The sequence below is a fragment of the Musca domestica genome, unplaced genomic scaffold (genome assembly GCF_030504385.1).
Source record: "Musca domestica strain aabys unplaced genomic scaffold, Musca_domestica.polishedcontigs.V.1.1 13, whole genome shotgun sequence".
In the NCBI taxonomy this organism is placed as follows: Eukaryota; Metazoa; Arthropoda; class Insecta; order Diptera; family Muscidae; genus Musca; species Musca domestica.
Genome location: NW_026712172.1, coordinates 17,222,622 through 17,244,915, shown reverse-complemented (window position 1 = coordinate 17,244,915; position 22,294 = coordinate 17,222,622). Strand labels below are relative to the sequence as shown.

The 22,294-nt window shown below is 31.9% G+C and overlaps 1 protein-coding gene across 1 annotated transcript in view; it reads right to left on the bottom strand.

The window, feature by feature from the left end:
• LOC101896376 (potassium voltage-gated channel protein eag) overlaps positions 1-22,294 on the bottom strand; it is a 274,849-nt gene that overhangs the window by 105,047 nt on the left and 147,508 nt on the right. Inside the window, exon 3 of the mRNA XM_059118706.1 lies at positions 9,657-9,777. Within this exon, the coding sequence (XP_058974689.1) occupies positions 9,657-9,777 (121 nt within the window). The remainder of the gene's footprint in view (positions 1-9,656; positions 9,778-22,294) is intronic.

Genomic DNA, 22,294 nt, shown 5'->3' with positions numbered 1-22,294 from the left:
TTTTTTGATGGCAATAAATCTTGTTAAACTGATGAGAATTTGCGAGAGTTGAATGTTTTATGAAATTTAAATAGGAGAAGGGATAAATACAAGAAATAAATGCTATTTAGACATGGGGGCGTATGACTGTTGGCAATAGTTATACGACCGGGTTTATGTGCAATATAATGGAGAATATTTGTTTGTAATTTTTATTGAAAATTTTCTAGCAGTCATAGAGTTATTTAAATACGGGTTTCAAAAAATATTCACTTTTAAAGATTTTTTTAGCCATATTTTTTTTAGGTTTCTAACATTCGCAGGTCCGCAAATATTTTAAGTGTATCAATTGTTGTAAAAATTTTTCTGTGCCATAATAACAATTTCGACTTTGAAGCCTAATAGGTATGATAATGACACGAGGGCGTATGAATGAATATTGTACGACCTAGAATATTTTGAACATTACTAGGTAGTTATTTTCATGAATTAGCAAAGCAATAATCAAGGACTTTTTCGAAATTGTTGAGTCAAAATATTTTCTGTCATTGAAAAAAAAAAAAAAAATAAATAAATAAAAATTGAATTAATTTTTATTGGGATCTAAAATCCGGGATTTGTTGGCAAAATTGCTTTGAAAATATTTTGAGGGTGCAAAATTGGAGAAAAATAATTTTAATTTGCAAAATTTGGATTGGGCACGTTGGCGTATGAGTACTGTCAATACTCAAATGATCCCGACAATTATTTTTTTTTAATTTTAAATGTTTTAAATTATTTTCCAGATTACAAATCAAAAGGTTTTCAAAGCCAGAATTAGTAAAAAAAATAGTATACGGTTAAAATTTGGACAGTGGAGCGTTGCTGTCAACAATTGTACTACCTGCTACTTTGTCATATTTATTTTAATTTAATGTATATTAAATTTATATTTATATTAAATTTATATTTATATTAAATTTTTCCAAACTTTTGTAAATTTGTAAAAAAAAAAAAATAGATCTTTAATATAGGTTTTTTAAAATGATTCTGAAGAATTTCAATTGTGGCTCGAATTTTCTAAAATTCTTGGAGGGCATTAATAGTGGATTTAAAAAGAAAAAAAATGGGTTTCGTCCAAAAGTTTTCGAGTTCTTTAAATGTGGCGTTTTCTATGAATATTTCAGATATTTCTTTGACTTAAAATCGTTCATTTTTTGAAGAATTTATGGCCTTCAATTGTTATTTTCCTTAGACAAATGTTCAGCATTTCTCGACTATTTTTTTTTTTTCAAAGAATAGTTCCAAATTTATAGTCATGGATTTTTATACCTTTAGCCATATGGCCAAAGAGGGCATATATCATTAGACCCTAGGTATACCCACAACAACCCTCGAAAAGAGAATCCGATTTGGTCCAAACTTTATGCATCGTAATATTATTATCAAACTTAGATCGAGTTCAGAGTCGGGCAATATCAGTCCACAGCTTCTGGTACATCCCCCACAAAAGGTCGAAATTTTGAAAAAAAAAAAAAAAAAAAAAACAAGTAAAAAAGAAGTCGAATTTTTACTACCCTCCACCATTTGGAAAGAAATTGAAATTTAAAAAAAATCCGAAAATTACCAATTAATTGAAACCCGTTATATGGGGACGATACGAAGAAGTGGATCTTTTTGTAATATGCTGTAGCATCCATTACGAACTTCAAATACGAAATTTGAAACAGTTCCAGTGAATAATGTCGCTAAAATCATGAAAATACCGAATATCGGGAGGTACGGTTATTAGGGGGCTATACGAAAACGGGGACCGACATGGACTATTTACGATATTAACCTGCCTATTGGTAAACTATGCATGTATGCAAAATTCTAGCCTTCAGGTCAGGTGCGAAAATAAACAATAATGGTTTTCTCCATCAAGTACCTCCCCCACAAAAAGGTCAGCATTTTGAATAATTATAATTCTTATAAAATGTGATGTATGAGTCGGATTGTCTTCAAGTTTCACATGTCACAATATTTTTATTAATCCAAGATCTGCTGTGAAGATGGGATATATCGGCGCACTCCTGCTGGTACCTCACCCTCAAAGCTTCAATATTTTAAATATCCATGGAGCTTATGAAAAGCGAAATTAACCTCCGATTCCATTCAGACTTGGCACATCTCAATCTTTCCATCAACACAAGATCTGTTATAAAGATGGTAGAGATCCGACCATACCTTCCGGTACCTCTCCCACAAAGGGTCAACGCTTTGAATAACCAAAACGGTGATAAAATCTGAAATAAGCATAGGATTCTCTTCATATTTTACACATCCCATTATTTCTACTAACACAAGATCTGCTGCGAAGATGGGATATATCGGCGCACTCCTGCTGGTACCTCACCCTCAAAGGTTCAATATTTTAAATATCCATGGAGCTTATGAAACGCGAAATTAACCTCCGATTCCATTCAGACTTGGCACATCTCAATCTTTCCATCAACACAAGATCTGTTATAAAGATGGTAGAGATCCGACCATACCTTCCGGTACCTCTCCCACAAAGGGTCAACGCTTTGAATAACCAAAACGGTGATGAAATCTGAAATAAGCATAGGATTCTCTTCATATTTTACACATCACATTATTTCTGCTAACACAAGATCTTCTGTGAAGATGGGATATATCGGCGCACTCCTTTTGGTACCTCCCCCTCAAAGGGTCAAATTTTGAATAGCCATGAAGCTCATAAAACTCGAAATGAACAGTCGATTCCATTCAGACTTGGTACATCTCAATCTTTCCATCAACACAAGATCTGTTATAAAGATGGTAGAGATCCGACCATACCTTCCGGTACCTCTCCCACAAAGAGTCTAAGCTTTGAATAACAAAAGCTAGTATGAAATCTGAAATAAGCATACCATCTTCATATATCGCACATCCAATTATATCTACTAACACAAGATCTGCTGCGAAGATGGGATATATCGGCGCACTCCTGCTGGTACTTCCCCCCAAAGAGTCAAATTTTGAATAGCCATGAAGCTCATAAAACTCGAAATGAACATTCAGACTTAGTACATCTCAATATTTTTATCAACGCAAGATTTGTCATAAATATGATAGGGATCGGATAATTTCTTCTGGTACCTCTACGACCATAATTGTGGATTTTTTTATACCTTTTCGGAGAATTCCATTTCAATTTTCGTTTTAAAATTTAGACCTCCAATAGTGGATCTTTTAATTATTTTCCAAGTCCAAGATATTTTAAAACATTTAAATCCACCGTGCGTATGAATACTGAGGTTAATCATACGCCCCCTAAACCATAAAGCTCCCTTGTTTTTTGTGCACTCCTAAAACTATGCTAACATTGACCCACCGACCGACCGACCGCATGTTTGCCCGTTGCCCGTTGCCCGTTGTAGATATTTGCAATGAAATTTTATCTCGGCAAACTGCATTTAAGGATTTTCACTTGGTCCTGTGTGGTGTTCGTTCCTCCACGTTTCTATAGTTAATATATTATATAAAAAAAACAAAAAAAAAAAAAAAAAAAAAAATGCCAAAACAACGAAACAAAAGAGCTCGAAAAATTTCACCCCACATGTGGGTATTAACATTTCAGTTCTGAAGTTTTTTATTTTCATTTCCAAAAAAGGACATGTGAAACTACTCTAACTAATACATGGGAAAAATTCCCTAACTTAGTTTTTTTGCTATGTTTTGCTGTTTTTTTTTTTTTTTTACAACGAAACAGGTAATGGCTTTAACAAATACTAAATGGGTCAGCTGTAAATTTAGTTTTTGGTGGAGCTTGAATAGAAAATAAGGGTAGAATGGCAGTGTAGTGGCATGCATTTAATCTTTATTTTATTTTTCGTTGTTGTTGTAATTTAATACAACATATTTGAGTATAAAATATAAAAAATGGCAAAATAAACTTTCAGAACATGAAATTTATTTCGTAGCAGGAGAAAAGAAAATTAAAAAAAGGAAGTCAAATATGAAAATTCTTTAACAAAAACTCGTCTGGAATCATTTTAGGGCACAAGAAAAACTCTTTCAAAATCCATATCTGGAGGTCTTTTAAGGGACTAGAAAAATACACTTTTGGATCATTTAAAGGAGTCGAAATATTTTTTGAAAAATCCCATTTTTAGAGTTCTCTAGAGGACAGTAGAAATTCTTTAAAAAATCGCAATCTTAGGGTTCTTTAGAAAACTGCAAAAATTCCTTAAAAAAATTCAAGTCCATGGGGTCTTTTGGAGGATTAGAAAAATTCTTTAAAAAATCCACGTCTAGGATCCACTTCTCAGGGTCCGCCAGGCAACTATAAAAATTCTTAAAAAATCTACGACATGGGTGTCTTTCTGAAAGAAAAAATTCTTTAAAAAATCCACGTCTAGGGGGTCTTTCAGAGGATTATTTTTTTTTAAATCCACTTCTCAGTGTCCGTCAGCGAACTATAAAAACTCTTGAAAAATCAACGGCATGGGTGTCTTTTAGTGGACTAGAAAAATTCTCTAAAAAAATCCACGTCAACAATAAACTTCCAGAACATGAAATTTATTTCGTATCTTTATCTTTGAAAACCCATGTGTGGAGGTTTTCAAAGGATTAAAAAATCTTGTAAAATACATTTTTGGGTCCTTTAAAGGAGTCGAAACTTTTTTCTAAAAATCCTAATCTTAGAGTTCTCTAGAGGACAGTAAAAATTCTTTGAAAATCGCAATCTTGGGGTTCTCTAGAGGACAGTAAAAATTCTTAAAAAATCGAAATCTTGGGGTTCTCTAAAGGACTGCAAAAATTCTTAAAAAAAAATCACATCTAGGGGTCTCTTAGAGGATTAGAAAAATGATTTAAAAAATCCACGTCTAGGGGTTTATTAGGGGATTATTTTTTTTTTTTTTGAATCCACGTCTCAGTGTCCGTCAGCGAACTATAAAAATTCTTAAAAAGTCTACGTCATGGGTGTCTTTCAGTGGACTAGAAAAATTCTTAAAAAAAACCCACGTCAACAATAAACTTCCAGAACATGAAATTTATTTCGTAACTTTATCTTTATAAACCGATGTCTGGAGGGTTTCAAAGGACTAAAAAATCTTGTAAAATACATTTTTGGGTCCTTTAAATGAGTCGGAATATTTTTTGAAAAATTCTATTCTTAAGGTTCTCTTGAGGACAGTAAAAATTCTTAAAAAATCACAATCTTAGGGTTCTTTAAAAGACTGCAAAAATTCTTTAAAAAATTCACGTATAGGGGTCTTTTAGAGGATTAAAAAAATTATTTTAAAAATCCACGTCTAGGGGTCTTTTAGAGGATTAGAAAATTTTTTTTAAAAATTCACGTCTAGGGGTCTTTTAGAAGATTTTTTTTTTTTGAATCCACGTCTCAGTCTCCATCAGCGAACTATAAAAATTCTTAAATCAATCTACGACATGGGTGTCTTTTTGTGGACTAGAAAAATTCTTTAAAATAATCCACGCCTACAATAAACCTTTAAATGAGTCGAAATATTTTTTGAAAAATCCCATTCTTAGAGTTCTCTAGAGAACATAAAAATTCTTTAAAAAATCGAAATCTTGGTGTACTCTAAAGGACTGCAAAAATTCTTAAAAAAAATCACATCTAGGGGTCTCTTAGAGGACCGTCAGCGAACTATAAAAATTCTTAAAAAATCTACGACATGGGTGTCTTTCAGTGGACTAGAAAAATTCTTTAAAAAAATCCACGTCTACAATAAACTTCCAGAACATGAAATTTATTTCGTATCTTTATCTTTATATACCCATGTCTGGAGGGTTTCAAAGGACTAAAAAATCTTGTAGAATACATTTTTGGGTCCTTTAAATGAGTCGAAATATTTTTTGAAAAATTCCATTCTTAAGGTTCTCTTGAGGACAGTAAAGATTCTTTAAAAAATCGCAATCTTAGGGTTCTTTAGAAAACTGCAAAAATTCTTTAAAAAATTCAAGTCCATGGGGTCTTTTAGAGGATTAGAAAATTTTTTTAAAAAATTTACGTCTGTGGGGTTTTTAGAGGATTAGAAAAAAAATTTTAAAAAATCCACGTCTAGGGGGTTTTTTATAAGATTAATTTTTTTTTGCATCCACGTATCCGTTAGAGAACTATAAAAATTCCTAAAGAAATCTACGACATTTGTATCTTTTAGTGGACTAGAAAAATTTAAAAAAAACCCACGTCAACAATAAACCTCCATAAACTTCTGGAGAGTTTTTAAAAGGATTAAAAAATCTTGTAAAATACATTTTTGGGACCTCTAAAGAAGTCGAAATATTTTTTGAAAATTCCAATTCTTAGGGTTCTCTAGAGGACAGAAAAAATTCTTTAAAAAATCGCAATCTTAGGGTTATTTAGAAAACTGCAAAAATTATTTAAAAAATTCAGGTTTAGGGGTCTTTTAGAGGATTAGAAAAATTATTTAAAAAAATCCACCTCTAGGGGTCTTTTAGAGGATTATTTTTCTTTTTTTTTTTGCATCCACGTCTCAAAGTCTCAAAGGGTTTTAAAGGACTAAAAAAAATCTTGTAAAATACATTTTTGGGTCCTTTAAAGTAGTCGAAATATTTTTTGAAAAATCCCATTCTTAGGGTTCTCTAGAGGACAGTAAAAATTCTTAAAAAAATCGCAATCTTAGGGTTTTTAAAAGACTGCAAAAATTCTTTAAAAATTCACGGCTAGGGGTCTTCTAGAGGATTAGAAAAATTATTTTAAAAATTCACTTCTAGGGGTCTTTTAGAGGATTAATTTTTTTTAATCCACGTCTTTTAATCCGCCAGGAAACTATAAAACTTCTTTTAGTGGACTAGGAAAATTCTTTAAAAAATCCACGTCTCAAGATCTTTTAGGGTAGTTGAAAAGTTCCTTAAAAAACCCTAAAGTCAGAGTCCTTTAGAGGAATAACAAAATTCTTTAAAACAATCCTTTAGTGGAATAAAAAAATATTTAAAAAATTCACGTCTCGAGGTCTTTAAAGGTAGTTGAAAAGTTCCTTAAAAATCCTTTAGAGAACCAAAAAATCTTTAAAAAAAATCCACATCATGGAAACCTTTACAGGGCTAGGAAAAATCTTTAAATGTCTATAATCTTGTTGTCGAAAACTTCTTTAAAAAAAATCCACGCCTTGAGGCCTTTGGGCGTGGTTGAAAATTTCTTTAAAAAAAATCCACGCCTTGAGGCCTTTGGGCGTGGTTGAAAATTTCTTTAAAAAAAATCCACGCCTTGAGGCCTTTTGGCGTGGTTGAAAATTTCTTTAAAAAAAATCGACGCCTTGAGGCCTTTGGGCGTGGTTGAAAATTTCTTTAAAAAAATCCACGCCTTGAGGCCTTTGGGCGTGGTTCAAAATTTCTTTAAAAAAATTCACGTCATAGGGTCCTTTGGAGGACTAGGAAAAATCTTAAAAAAAGCCCTCTAAACAATTCTTTAAAAATCCACGTCATAGGGTCCTTTGAAGGACAAGGGAAAATCTTAAAAAAAACACTCTAAAATATTCTTTAAAAAATCTACGTCATGGGGTCTTTTGGAGGACTAGGAAAAATCTTTAAAACACCATCTAAAAATTATTTAAAAAATCCACGTCATGGGGTCCTTTAGAGGACTAGGAAAAATCTAAACATATATTTAAAAAATCCACGTCATGGGGTCTTTTAGAGGAGTAGGAAAAATCTTTAAAATTCTTTAAAAAATCCACGTCATGGGGTCCTTTAGAGGACTAGGAAAAATCTAAAAAATTCTTTAAAAAATCCACGTCATGGGGTCCTTTAGAGGACTAGGAAAAATCTAAAAAAAAACCTCTAAGAAATTCTTTAAAAAACCCACGTCATGGGGTACTTTAAAGGACTAGGAAAAGTCTAAAAAAATCTTTAAAAAATCCACGTCTTGTGGGCTTTAAGGGTAGTTGAAAAATTCTTTAAAAAATCCACGTCTAGGGATCTTTAAAAGGATTATTTTTTTTTGAATCCACGTCTTAGTGTCCGTCGGAGAAGTATAAAAATTCTTAAAAATCTATGACATGGGTGTCTTTTAGTGGACTTGAAAAACTCTTCAAAAAAATACACCTCTACAATAACCTACCAGAACATGAAATTTATTTCGTATCTTTATCTTTGAAAAACTATGTGTGGAGGTTTTCAAAGGACTCCTTTCAATCTTGTAAAATACATTTTTGGGTCCTTTAAAGGAGTCGAAATATTTTTTGAAAAATCCCATTCTTAGGGTTCTCTAGAGGACAGTAAAAATTCTTTAAAAAATCGAAATCTTGGGGTTCTCTAAAGGACTGCAAAAATTCTTTAAAAAAATCACATCTAGGGGTCTCTTAGAGGATTATAAAAATTATTTTAAAAATCCAAGTCTAGGGGTCTTTTAGAGGATTTTTTTTTGAATCCATGTCTTAGGGTCCGTTAGAGAAATATAAGAATTCTTAAAAAAATCTAAAAGATGGGTGTCTTTTTGTGGACTAGAAAATTTTAAAAAAAACCCACGTCTACAATAAACTTCCAGAACACGAAATTTATTTCGTATCTTCATCTTTATAAACTAATGTGTTTCAAAGGACTAAAAAAATTGTAAAATACATTTTTGGGTCCTTTAAAGGAGTCGAAATATTTTTTGAAAAATCCCATTCTTAGAGTTCTCTAGAAGACAGTAAAAATTCTTAAAAAATCGAAATCTTGGGGTTCTCTAAAGGACTGCAAAAATTCTTTAAAAAAAATCACATCTGGGGGTTCTTAGAGGATTAGAAAAATTATTTAAAAAATCCACGTCTGGGGATCTTTTAGAGGATTATTATTTTTTTTTTTTTGAATCCACGTCTCAGGGTCCGTCAGAGAAGTATTAAAATTCTTAAAAAATTTACGTCACGTCCACGTCATGGGGTCCTTTAGAGGACTAGGAAAAATCTAAAAAATTATTTAAAAAATCCACGTCATAGGGTCCTTTAGAGGACTAGGAAAAATCTAGAAAGTTATTTAAAAAAAATCCACGTCAGGGGTCCTTTAGAGGATTAGGAAAAATCTAAAAAATTATTTAAAAAATCCACGTTATGGGGTCTTTAAGGTACTAGGAAAAATCTTTATCTAAAAAATTCTTTAAAAAAATCCACGTCATAGGGTCCTTTGGAGGAATAAGAAAAATCTTTAAAAAAGCCTTCTAAAAATTCTTTAAAAAATCCATGTCTTGTGGGCTTTAAGGGTAGTTGAAAAATTCTTTAAAAATCCACATCTTGTTGGCTTTAAGGGTAGTTGAAAAAATTCTTTAAAAAATCCACGTCTTGTGGGCTTTAAGGGTAGTTGAAAAATTCTTTAAAAATCCACGTCTTGTGGGCTTTAAGGGTAGTTGAAAAATTCTTTAAGAAATCCACGTCTTCTGTGCTTTAAGGGTAGTTGAAAAATTCTTAAAAAAATCCACGTCTTCTGGGCTTTAAGGGTAGTTGAAAAATTCTTTAAAAAATCCACGTCTTGAGGGCTCTTGGGATACTTCAGAAGGCCTCTACTAAAATTACCTACATGGAGGTATTATTATTGACAACAATCATACGCTCCCCTGGACGAAAGTTTGTTTAAGTTTGAATTTCTTAAATTTAGTGCCTACTTTTAGGCAAAACATATATTAAGTTTTCTTTATTTCTTAGTTTTTTTCTTTAATATGTGTGGGAATAATTAGGAATTGCACTTACCTGCACGACTTCTGCATGACCTCCGCCCGATTATAGCCACTAATTTTGCAAAACGACTCATTGCAATACACAATGGGAAAATCCACAATTTGAGCATTGGCCAAAAGGAATGAACTGTCCGCTGGAAAAAAAATACAATCAATTAATAAATTTGAAAATTCAATAAATTAATTTAATTCAATTAAAAAAAATCATCATAAAAAAGTTGCAGGTGCAACCCTTCCAAGATGATTGATTGATTGATTTCTGATTTGATTTTTTGTGTTCTCCGAATGTTTACCTTGTCCCAAATTCCCTGAAAATCCTTTATTAATTTGTGAAAGTGTGTCCAACAAATATCCCAAGGCTGCCTACCCAAAACCCCAATTCTTACACAAATGAGGGCAATATTCAGGGATGCCCAACAAAAAACAAGTGTCGAACAAGACTATGAGACAAAAAGAGAAAAAAAAAAAATGCAAAATAAACACAAATGATGTCGGAATAATCAATTATAGAAGAGATAGAATATGAAGTTGTAATATGCTTCGATAATCAATCAAATGTTAATAAAACTCGCCTGCCATGAAAATAAAAGATAAAGTTGTGGGAAGGTTTGGGGAAAAGGTCACGGATATCACATGGAGAAAACATAATAATGAACTTGTTAAGTTTTGTAGGGGGTAGGAATCAAGGATGATTAATTTTTGGCAGAAAAGGGGAAGATATAAGCAAAAGGGAAGGAAAATAAAGGCAAGGAAAGAAGGAGAGTTGAGTAGAGAAACCTAATTTGGGACTTGGGGTCGTATGACAAATGTCGGTAATCATACGCAACATGGTCAGAATAATTTTTTATATTTCTTTGGGGACTAAACAAGTAAAAAAAGGGTGTAAGTTCCACCATTTGGAAAGAATATGGCAGTTGTCAAAAAAAAAAAAAAAAAAAAAAAATCTGTTAAAATTTTCAAATTTTAACAGACATATTTTGATATTTTTTTTTTTTTTGAAAAACTGCCAAATGGTGGAGGGTATTAGGCGTGGATTTTATAAAAAATTATTCTGGGGTAGTTGAAGGCCTCTAGACGTGGATTTTTTAAAAAAAACATTCTAGGGTAGTTGAAGGCCTCTAGACGTGGATTTTTTAAAAAAATATTCTAGGGTAGTTGAAGGCCTTTAGACGTGGATTTTTAAAAAAATTATTCTAGGGTAGTTGAAGGCCTTTAGACGTGGATTTTTTAAAAAAATTATTCTAGGGTAGTTGAAGGCCTTTAGACGTGGATTTTTTAAAAAATTATTCTAGGGTAGTTGAAGGCTTTTAGACGTGGATTTTTTAAAAAATTATTCTAGGGTAGTTGAAGGCCTTTAGACGTGGATTTTTTAAAAAATTATTCTAGGATAGTTGAAGGCCTTTAGACGTGGATTTTTTAAAAAATTATTCTAGGGTAGTTGAAGGCCTTTAGACGTGGATTTTTTAAAAAAATTATTCTAGGGTAGTTGAAGGCCTTTAGACGTGGACTTTTTAAAAAATTATTCTAGGGTAGTTGAAGGCCTTTAGACGTGGACTTTTTAAAAAAAACATTCTAGGGTAGTTGAAGGCTTTTAGACGTGGATTTTTTAAAAAATTATTCTAGGGTAGTTGAAGGCCTTTAGACGTGGATTTTTTAAAAAATTATTCTAGGGTAGTTGAAGGCCTTTAGACGTGGATTTTTTAAAAAATTATTCTAGGGTAGTTGAAGGCCTCTAGAAGGTCACAAGGCGTGGACTTTTTAAAGAAGTCTTCAGCTACCCTAAAAGGCCTTAAGACGTGGATTTATTAAAGAAGTTTTCAACTACCATAAAAGGCCTTAAGACGTGGATTTATTAAAGAAGTTTTCAACTACCCTAAAAGGCCTTAAGACGTGGATATTAAAACCCAAAGGCTTCAAGCGTGGATTTTAAAGCCCAAAGGCTTCAAGTCGTGCATTTTAAAGTAATTTTTCCAAGCCCCTAAAAGTCCTCCAAAGGTCTCAAGGCGTGGAATTTAAAGGAATTTTTCCATACCCCCTAAAATTACTCCAAAGGAAAAGAGGCGTGGATTAAAAAAAAATCCAAAAACCTAAACGTCCTCCAAAGGCCTATAGCCCCCATAGAATGGTACCTCCCAGAGACAATTTTCCGTCATAGGCTGTAGTATCTCTTACGAACTTCAAATATCAAATTTGAAACAATTCCGGTGAATAATGTCGCTAATATCATCAAAATACCGAATATCGAGAGGTACTGTTATATGGGGGCTATACGAAGACGTGGACCTGCACAGACAATTTTCTGTCATAGGTTGCAGTATCCATTTCGAACTTCAAATACCAAATTTGAAACAATTCCGGTGAATAATGTCGCTAAAATTATAAAAATATCGAATATCGGAAGGTACCCCTATATGGGGCTATACGAAGACGTAGACCTGCACAAAAAATTTTCTGTCAAAGGTTGCAGTATCCATTACAAACTTCAAATATCGAATTTGAAACAATTTCTATGAATATTATCGGTAAAATCACCAAAATTTCGAATATCGGGAGGTACAGTTATATGGGGGCTATACCAAAACGTGGACCTTCATGACCCATTTTCAATACCAAAAGTTCTGCAGAGATGGTAGACATTTGAGTAAAATTTTGTCAACCTACTCTATTTCGTTCGGAAGCTAGATTGATTTCCACAGACGGACAGACATCGCTAAATCGACATAGATCATGAATATATATACCTTGTGGGGTCTAAAATGTATATTTCGAGGTTTTACAAACGGAATGACAAACTTAATATACCCTCCATGGACATACAATGGAGGGTATAAAAATCGAATAAAGTCTATGATTATGAGGTAGTTGAGACCTCTCAAAAAAATTAAAAAAATCAATGTTTTCAGAACCTTTAAAAATCGTCAATTTGAATTAAAAGAATCTGCAATTTCCTTTTCTAACTTCGGATCATTGTCCTTATTTGTTCGCTCAAAAAAAAAAAAAAAAAAAAAACCCAAAACACGTGAAGGTCACAAGGGCAGACGGATTCCATTATAAGATGGATGAGCTTTTTTGTCATTGCTTTGCTTGGCTTAAGGGCCAACAAAGAATATGTAAATTTCCCATAATAATACAAACACACACACGCACGGACGCACACACACAGACAAATAAATCTTTATTAGATTAGCTTACATTGTTGCCAGGCTCTGAGTGAATTTTCAGTCTATTCAAGACAGAGAGAGAGCTACGCCTACCTATTGGACAAAATCCAATTAAAGTTAAATGGCAACAATTTCCAAGAGAGTCTCTCTTTAAAAGGGAGAAAAATAGGGGGTGGGAGTGAGGAGAGGGGATAGAAGTTTACATATTCTGAAGAAATATCCAAAGTTTTGAAAATATTACAAAACCTTGAAACAAATGTCCTTAATTGGAGGCGGAGGCTCTCTACATCCATGTTCTTTTTGGATATTGGCTATTAATGTAAATCAAAGAGAAATCTATCTCAGCTTCTTGTTCCCAGAAAATAAATGACATTTCGGTTCATGTCCTTTGTCAACGCCAACATCTTCATCAACCCGCACCAATTTCTGCATAAATTGTAATCAATTATCAAACTTGATTTAATATTCAATGGACGTTTCAGTTTTTTGGGAAATGCCATAGACAGCTTGTGGAATTGAGATGCAAGGACATTTTGTGTCCTTAAGAAGTGGATTTTTCAAAGAATTTTTCAACTACTTTTAAAGGACTTAAGACGTTGATTTTTTTAAAAAATTATTCTTGGGTAGTTGAAGGCCTTTAGACGTGGATTTTTAAAAAAAATTTCTAGGTTAGTTGAAGGCATCTAGACGTGATTTTTTTAGAAAATTATTCTAGGGTAGTTGAAGGCCTCTAGACGTGGATTTTTAAAAAAAAAATATTCTAGGGTAGTTGAAGGCCTCTAGACGTGTTTTTTTTAGAAAATTATTCTAGGGTAGTTGAAGGCCTCTAGACGTGGATTTTTTAAAAAATTATTCTAGGGTAGTTGAAGGCCTCTAGACGTGGATTTTTAAAAAAAATATCCTAGGGTAGTTGAAGGCCTCTACACGTGGATTTAAAAAAAAAATCTAGGGTAGTTGAAGGCCTCTAAACGTGGATTTTTTAAAAAAATATTCTAGAGTAGTTGAAGGCCTCTAGACGTGGATTTTTTAAAAAATTATTCTAGGGTAGTTGAAGGCCTCTAGACATGGATTTTTTAAAAAATTATTCTAGGGTAGTTGAAGGCCTCTAGACGTGGATTTTTTAAAAAATTATTCTAGGGTTGAAGGCCTCTAGAAGTGGATTTTTTAAAAAATTATTCTAGGGTAGTTGAAGGCCTCTAGACGTGGATATTTTTAAAAATTATTCTAGGGTAGTTGAATTCCTCTAGACGTGGATTTTTTAAAAAATTATTCTAGGGTAGTTGAAGGCCTCTAGACGTGGATATTTTTAAAAATTATTCTATGGTAGTTGAATTCCTCTAGACGTGGATTTTTTAAAAAATTATTCTAGGGTAGTTGAAGGCCTCTAGACGTGGATTTTTTAAAAAATTATTCTAGGGTAGTTGAAGGCCTCTAGACGTGGATATTTTTAAAAATTATTCTAGGGTAGTTGAATTCCTCTAGACGTGGATTTTTTAAAAAAATATTCTAGGGTAGTTGAAGGCCTCTAGACGTGGATATTTTTAAAAATTATTCTAGGGTTGTTGAAGGCCTCTAGACGTGGATATTTTTAAAAATTATTCTAGGGTTGTTGAAGGCCTCTAGACGTGGATATTTTTAAAAATTATTCTAGGGTTGTTGAAGGCCTCTAGACGTGGATTTTTCAAAGACTTTTTTGCAGCTTTCCTAAAAGTCCTTGAGAGGTAATTTTTTTAAGAATTATTCGACTACCCTTAAAGGCCTTAAGAGTGGAATTTTAAGGATTTTTGCAGCTGTCCTAAAAGTCCTTGAGAGGTAAATTTTTTAAGAATTCTTCAACTACCCTAAAAGCCCAGAAGACGTGGATTTTTTAAAGAATTTTTCAACTACCCTTAAATCCCAGAAGACGTGGATTTTTTAAAGAATTTTTCAACTACCCTTAAATCCCAGAAGACGTGGATTTTTTAAAGAATTTTTCAACTACCCTTAAAGCCTAGAAGACGTGGATTTTTTAAAGAAGTTTTCAACTACCCTTAAAGCCTAGAAGACGTGGATTTTTTAAAGAAGTTTTCAACTACCCTTAAAGCCTAGAAGACGTGGATTTTTTTAAAGAAGTTTTCAACTACCCTTAAAGCCCAGAAGACGTGGATTTTTTAAAGAATTTTTCAACTATCCTGAAAGCCCTCAAGACGTGGATTTTTAAAGAATTTTTCAACTACCCTTAAAGCCCAGAAGACGTGGATTTTTTTAAAGAATTTTTCAAAACACCTAAAAGACCTTAAGACGTGGATTTTTTAAAGAATTTTTCAACTACCCTTAAAGCCCAGAAGACGTGGATTTTTTAAAGAATCTTTCAACTGCCCTAAAAGACCTTAAGACGTGGATTTTTTAAAGAATTTTTCAACTACCCTTAAAGCCCAGAAGACGTGGATTTTTTAAAGAATCTTTCAACTGCCCTAAAAGACCTCAAGACGTGGATTTTTTAAAGAATTTTTCAACTACTCTAAAAGCCCAGAAGACGTGGATTTTTTTTAAGAATTTTTCAACTACCCTTAAAGCCCAGAAGACATGGATTTTTTAAAGAATTATTCAACTACCCTTAAAGCCCAGAAGACGTGGATTTTTTAAAGAATTATTCAACTACCCTTAAAGCCCAGAAGACGTGGATTTTTTAAAGAATTTTTCAAAACCCCTAAAAGTCCTTAGAAGACGTGGATTTTTTAAAGAATTTTTCAAAACCCCTAAAAGTCCTTAGAAGACGTGGATTTTTTAAAGAATTTTTCAAAACCCCTAAAAGTCCTTAGAAGACGTGGATTTTTTAAAGAATTTTTCAAAACCCCTAAAAGTCCTTAGAAGACGTGGATTTTTTAAAGAATTTTTCAAAACCCCTAAAAGTCCTTAGAAGACGTGGATTTTTTAAAGAATTTTTCAAAAAAAATAGAATTCCTTAGAAGACGTGGATTTTTTAAAGAATTTTTCAAAACCCATAAAAGCCCTTAGAAGACGTGGATTTTTTAAAGAATTTTTCAAAACCCCTAAAAGTCCTTAGAAGACGTGGATTTTTTAAAGAATTTTTCAAAACCCCTAAAAGTCCTTAGAAGACGTGGATTTTTTAAAGAATTTTTCAAAACCCCTAAAAGTCCTTAGAAGACGTGGATTTTTTAAAGAATTTTTCAAAACCCCTAAAAGTCCTTAGAAGACGTGGATTTTTTAAAGAATTTTTCAACTATCCTTAGAGGCCACAAGACATGTATTTTTTAAAGAAATTTTCTACTAAATAATTTAAAGACATTTTCAAAGAAAGATGATTTTTTAAAGTATTAGAAGACGTGGTTTTAAAGAATTTTTCCAAATCCCTAAAAGTCCTTAGAAGACGTGGATTTTAAAGGAATTTTTCCAAACCCTTAAATTTCATCAAAAGGATTCCAAGACGTGTTTTTTTTATAGAATTTTTCTAGTCCTCCAATGCGTGGAATGGTCTCAAGACGTGGATTGTTTCATAGAAGTTTTCTAGTCCTCAAAGGCCTGAAGGCGTGGATTTTAAAGGAATTTTTCCAAACCCCTAAAAGTACTCCAAAGTATCCCAATCCTTCAAAGGACCTCAAAACGTGTATTTTTAAAATATATTTTCTAGTCCTCTAATGGATCCCAAGCTGTGGATTTTTTATGGAATTTATATAGTTCTCTAAAAGACCCCAAGATATGGGTTTTTCAAAGAATTTTTCCAGTCCAGTAAAGGGTCTCATGACCTGGATTTTTAAAAGAATTTTTCTAGTCCAGTAAAGGGTCTCTTGGCGTGGAACTTTTAAAGAATTTTTCTAGTCCTCTTAAGGACTAGACGTGGATTTTTTTAAAAGAATTTTTCTAGTCCGTTAAAGGGTCTTTAGACGTGAAATTTTTGAAAAATTTTTTTTAAGGACCCCATGACGTGGATTTTTTAAAAAATTTTCCAGTCTAGCAAAGGGTCTCTTGACGTGAAATTTTTAAAGATTTTTTCTAGTCGTCTTAGTGACCCCAGGACATGGGATTTTTAAAGAACTTTTTAGTCCTGTTAATGACAACAGGACGTAGATTTTTTAAAGAATTTTTCTAGTCCAGTAAATGGTCTCTTGGCGTGAAATTTTAAACGAATTTTTCTTGTCCTCTAAACGATCCCAGGAGTTGGATTTTTTAAAGAATTTTTCCAGTAATTTTTAGGACCACAGGATGTGGATTTTCTAAAGAGTTCCTCTTGTCCTCTTAAGGACCCCAAGGTGTGGAGTTTTTATGGAATTTTAGTCTACTCCTGTGAAGGTCCCCTAGACGTGGATTTTTTAAAGAATTGTTTTAGTCCTTTAGATGAGCCCAGGATGTGTATTTTCTATAGAATTTTTCTAGTCTTGTTAAGGACCCCAAAACTTGGATTTTTTTAATAATTTTTCAATTATTCTAAACGATCCCAAGATGTGGATTTTTTATGAGATTTTTCTATTCCTCTAAAGAACCCCAAGACTTGGATTTTTTAAACAACTTTTCCTGCCCTCTAGAATTACTCAAATGACGTTGAAAGCCGAAATCTCGCAGTTTTCTCAAACAAAACTTCCTGTTGAGGGGTGCGTATGATTACTGCCATTACTAATACCTCATGCTGGCAATAAAATCCACCTTTTTTCCTTTGAACGGACACATGTCAAGTTTTGTTGAACTTAAATTTTAACTTTTTCTTTATGTTTAACTTTGGAAAATTTCTTTTTAAACACTTTCAAATAGTTTATTGGCAACATGATAATCGTGGCCCTACCAGGCTTTTAAATTCCTGTTCAAATAGTAAAAAAAAGTTTCCAAAATATTTTTTTTAATATTTTTGTGTTCTTTTTAAATAAACAAAGCCATGGCTTTTCCCCCTACCAAACCAAAAAAAAAAAATATTTATTTATTTATTCTTAGCTGCGTGCGGTTGGCATTTTTCGGTTTGACTGCCTTTAATGTCTGTTGTCATTTTTTGACATTTGACTTTCACTGCTGTCATTTGAAATATTCCTTGGGGCGCCATATAATTTGGTTTAGCTATCTGTGGTCGGTTGTTGCCGTTTGTTGCCTCGTTTTTATGGCTCAATTTTTTTTTGATCCTGTTTTTATTTATTTCCATTTATCATAACCGAGAACGATGGCGATATGTGTCTGTGTGGGAGTGAGATGCGTGTTACATTTTTTCTTTTTGAAAAAAGGAGAGAGAGAGAGACTAAGTGAATTATTTAAGCGAGACAAAGATGAAATAAATGGAATTAAAAATGCCCACACAATCAAGTGGGTACAGGGAAAATCAACGACCGCAATGTTTCAACATTGTTCTGAGAGAATATGATATCATTGCCCCTTTTCATCCTAAGGTTTCGAAAAGATATTCAACGGATCGACAGTTAAGTTTAGAATTCCAATACAAAAATAATTTTAAAAATATCTCATCATTTGACCCATTTTTTCAATATTTATTAATGGTACCCGGTTGCGTATGAGTGTTATTAATTAATGACTATTTTCAGCAGAATATCCATAGCGTCCATGTCTGAGGGAATATTTAGAAATTGCTTTCTGTCTTGGATTAAGAACCCTTCAAGCTGTCTATGAAATATTAATGCAGTGGAAATTTTCAATTCTAAGGTTCTCAAATCGATCGAAATATTCTTTACTTACAAATAAAATTATATGGTTTCATTGTATTAATTTAAGGAAGCCTCTGAAGGTCACAAAAAGATATGAAACAGACTAACAATTCAGATTGAAAATTAAACAAGAAAAAAATAATTTAGAAAAAATGCGACATTGACCTTATATTTTCAATATTTATCGCTAGTACCCGGTTGCGTATGAGTGTTATTAATTAATGGCTACTTCAAGTAAAATAGTCATATTTTCCATACTTTTAGGAATATTTGGACAATTCTTTCAGATTGGGATTCGGAACACTTCAGGCTGTCTGGAAGAGATTATTGCAATTTAAATTTTTATTTCTAAGATTTTAAAATTCGTCAAAGGTCTCTACTCTTTTCGAAAGTACGATTGTATTGCAATTTTATTACTTCAAGGAAGCTTCCCAAAGTCTCAAAAATAAATCAAAGAGATCAACAATCCAGATTAGAAATAAAAGGCAACAAAAGAATTTTAAAAAATTGTAAAATTGTAGCTATATTTTCAATATTCATCACTAGTACCCGGTTGCGTATGAATGTTATTAATTTTTTACTAATTTTAGAAAATTATTCATATTTTCCATACTTCTAGGAATATTTGGACAATTCTTTTTGTAGGGTATTAAGAACACCTCAAGCTGTCTGAAAAATATTATTGCAAGGAAAACTTTCAGTCCTCAGATTTTAAAATTCGTCCAAGATATCTCTACTTGAAAGTACGATTATATGGCAATTTTATTACTTCACGGAAGCTTCCCAAAGTCTCAAAAATATATCAGACAGAACAGCAATTCAGATTAGAAATAAAGGGCAACAGTACAATTTTCAAAAATTTTAAGATTGTAGCTATATTTTCAATATTCATCAATAGTACCCCGTTGCGTATGAGTGTTATTAATTTCTTACTAATTTTAGAAAATTATTCATATTTTTCATACTTCTAGGAGTATATGGACAATTCTTTTTGTAGGGTATTAAGAACACCTCAAGCTGTCTGAAAAATATTATTGCAATGAAAATTTTCAGTTCTAATATTTTAAAATTCATCAAAGATACCTCTACTTGAAAGTACAATTATATTCCTATTTTATTACTACTGCAAGGAAGCTTCCCAAAGTCTCAATAAATATATCAAAGAGATCAACAATTCAGATTATAAATATAAGGCAACAAAAGAATTTTAAAAAATTGTAAAATTGTCGCTCTATTTTCAATATTTATCACTAGTACCCGGTTGCGTATGAGTGTTATTAATTGTTTACTAATTTTAGAAAATTATTCATATTTTCCATACTTCTTGGAATATTTGGACAGTTCTTTTTGAAAGTTATTAAGAACACCTCAAGCTGTCTGAAAAATAATATTCAGTTCTCAGATTTTAAAATCCGTCGAAGATCTCTACTCTACTTGAAAGTACGAATATATAGCAATTTTATTACTTCCTGGAAGCTTGCGAAAGTCTCAAAAATATATCAGAGAGACCAACAATTCAGATTAGAAATTAGATGCAATAAAAAATTTAAAAAAATTGTAAAATTGTCGCTATATTTTCAATATTCATCACTAGTACCCGGTTGCGTATGAGTGCTATTAATTTTTTACTAATTTTAGAAAAATATTCATATTTTCCATACTTCTACGAATACTTGGACAATTCTTTTTAAATGGTATTAAAAACACTTCAAGCTATCCGCTAAAAATTATTGCAACGGAAATTTTCATTTCTAAGATTTTAAAATTTATCAAAGATATCTCTAATTGAAAGTCCGATTATATTCCTATTTTATTACTTCAAGGAAGCTTCCCAAGGTCTCAAAAATATATCAGAGAGACCAACAATTCAGTTGAGAATTCAAATACAAGAAAAAAATTTCAAAAATCTCACAATTTGACCCAAATTTCCAATTTTTATCAATTGTACCCGGTTGCGTATGAGTGTTTTTAATTCATGACTATTTTCAGTAAAATATTCATAGCGTCCTCATCTTAAGGAATATTTTGAAATTTCTTTCTGAATCGTGTTGACAACACTTCAATCTCTCTGAAAAAAATTAATACAACCGAAATTTCTACTCCTCAGGTACTCAAATTTAATAAAAATTTCCCTACTTAAAAATTTCAAAAACATATTTTCTTAATTTCTTACCCGAAATTCTCTTTAGTTTCCATTTTTTTTTTTTTTTTTTTTGTTCTTCATAAACAATAATAGGCCCTAGGCGTTTCCCTAACACCATAATTTTTTTGTTATTTTAATTGTCATTAGAAATGTTATTGGAGTGTATATGTTTGTGTGCGCTTTATGACCAACCAACCAAATGAAAATACGTTAAGAGACGGTAGGCGTTTCAAAACAAATTTACATAATTAAGTGTCAACATCTTTTATGTTAATTTCATGCATATGCATATATGTAAATTGTAATTTGTTTCAACTCCCCCATGTGTGTAACCTTAGTACACTTTAGTGATAAAATTACCACACTTGCTGGGTACATACTTTTTTCGTATTTTGTTTGGCCTCTTCAAATGCCAGAAGTTGAATTTTTTTTATTATTAATGGTTTGTCTTTAAAAAAACAGCCGGAGGATTCTTTTTAAGAAACAACGCAGATGTTTGTAAATGATTGAAAATTTGAAAAATAATCTTTAGAAATAAAAAAAAGTAAATGCCCTAAAACCTCTCTAGACTTGTCATTTTTAAAGACATTTCAGGTGCCCCTAAAAGTCTCATGGCGAGATTTTTTTACGAGTATTTATTATGTACTAAAAAAAAATAAAGAGTTGTTATTCTCAATTGTCTTAATAGATTTCAAAAGTCCTAAGACCTGGATGGTTTTATACAATTATTCACCTACACCAAATATCCTTCAGAATTGAATTTTTAAGAATTTTTCAAGTGACCTGAAAGGCCTCAAGAGGAAAATTTATAAACAATTTCCAAGTGCCCAAAAAAGCTTCATCAAGTGGATTTTTTATTTATTTTGTAGTCAAGACTCAAAATATGTAATAAAAAATCTAAAATTAAATAAGTAAAAGAATAAATGCACTTTTCCAAAGCTAAAAATTGTGCAACCTCTTCTAAATCCGAACAAAATTAGTTTTAAGATAGTTCGTCAATACGATCCTGTTATTTATTCCAAAAATTTCAGGGAAATATTCGACTTAATAAAGGAGATATGGCCAATTTAGTAAAAATACCCAGGAAATAATAATACTCATACGCAACCTGGCCCAAATTTGAAATATTGCAAAAATGGCATATACTTTAACGTAAATGGTCACAATTTCACAAAAAGATATTACTGTGGATCCAGGAATTTTATTTTGAACACATTTTGGTTGGCAAAAATATATTATTCTGTCTCATGTTTTACCCTCAAGACTTGTCATTTTTAGGGACATTTTAGGTATCCCTAAAGGTCTCATGACGAGATTTTTTACGAGTTCTTATTATGCAGCAAAAGTACTCAATAAGTGTAATTCTCAAATGTCCGAAAAAATCTCAACAATCCTACGACCTGGATGGTTTTGTACAATTTTTCACCTACTCCAAATAGTCTTTACCCAAGAACCTTAAACATTTTTTTTTTTTGAATTTTTCAGGTGACCTGAAAGGCCTTAAGACGTAAATTTTTCAACATTTTTCAAGTGCCCTTTATAAGAGTCATCAAGTGCGTTTTATATGAAATTTTGAAGACCTCTAACAGGACTCAAAATATGTATTTCCCTAGAATAAAAATCTAAAATTAAATAAGTAAAAGAATAAATTCATTTTTCCAAAGCTGAAAATATGCCATCAATTCAAACCCCAAACAAAATTTGTTTT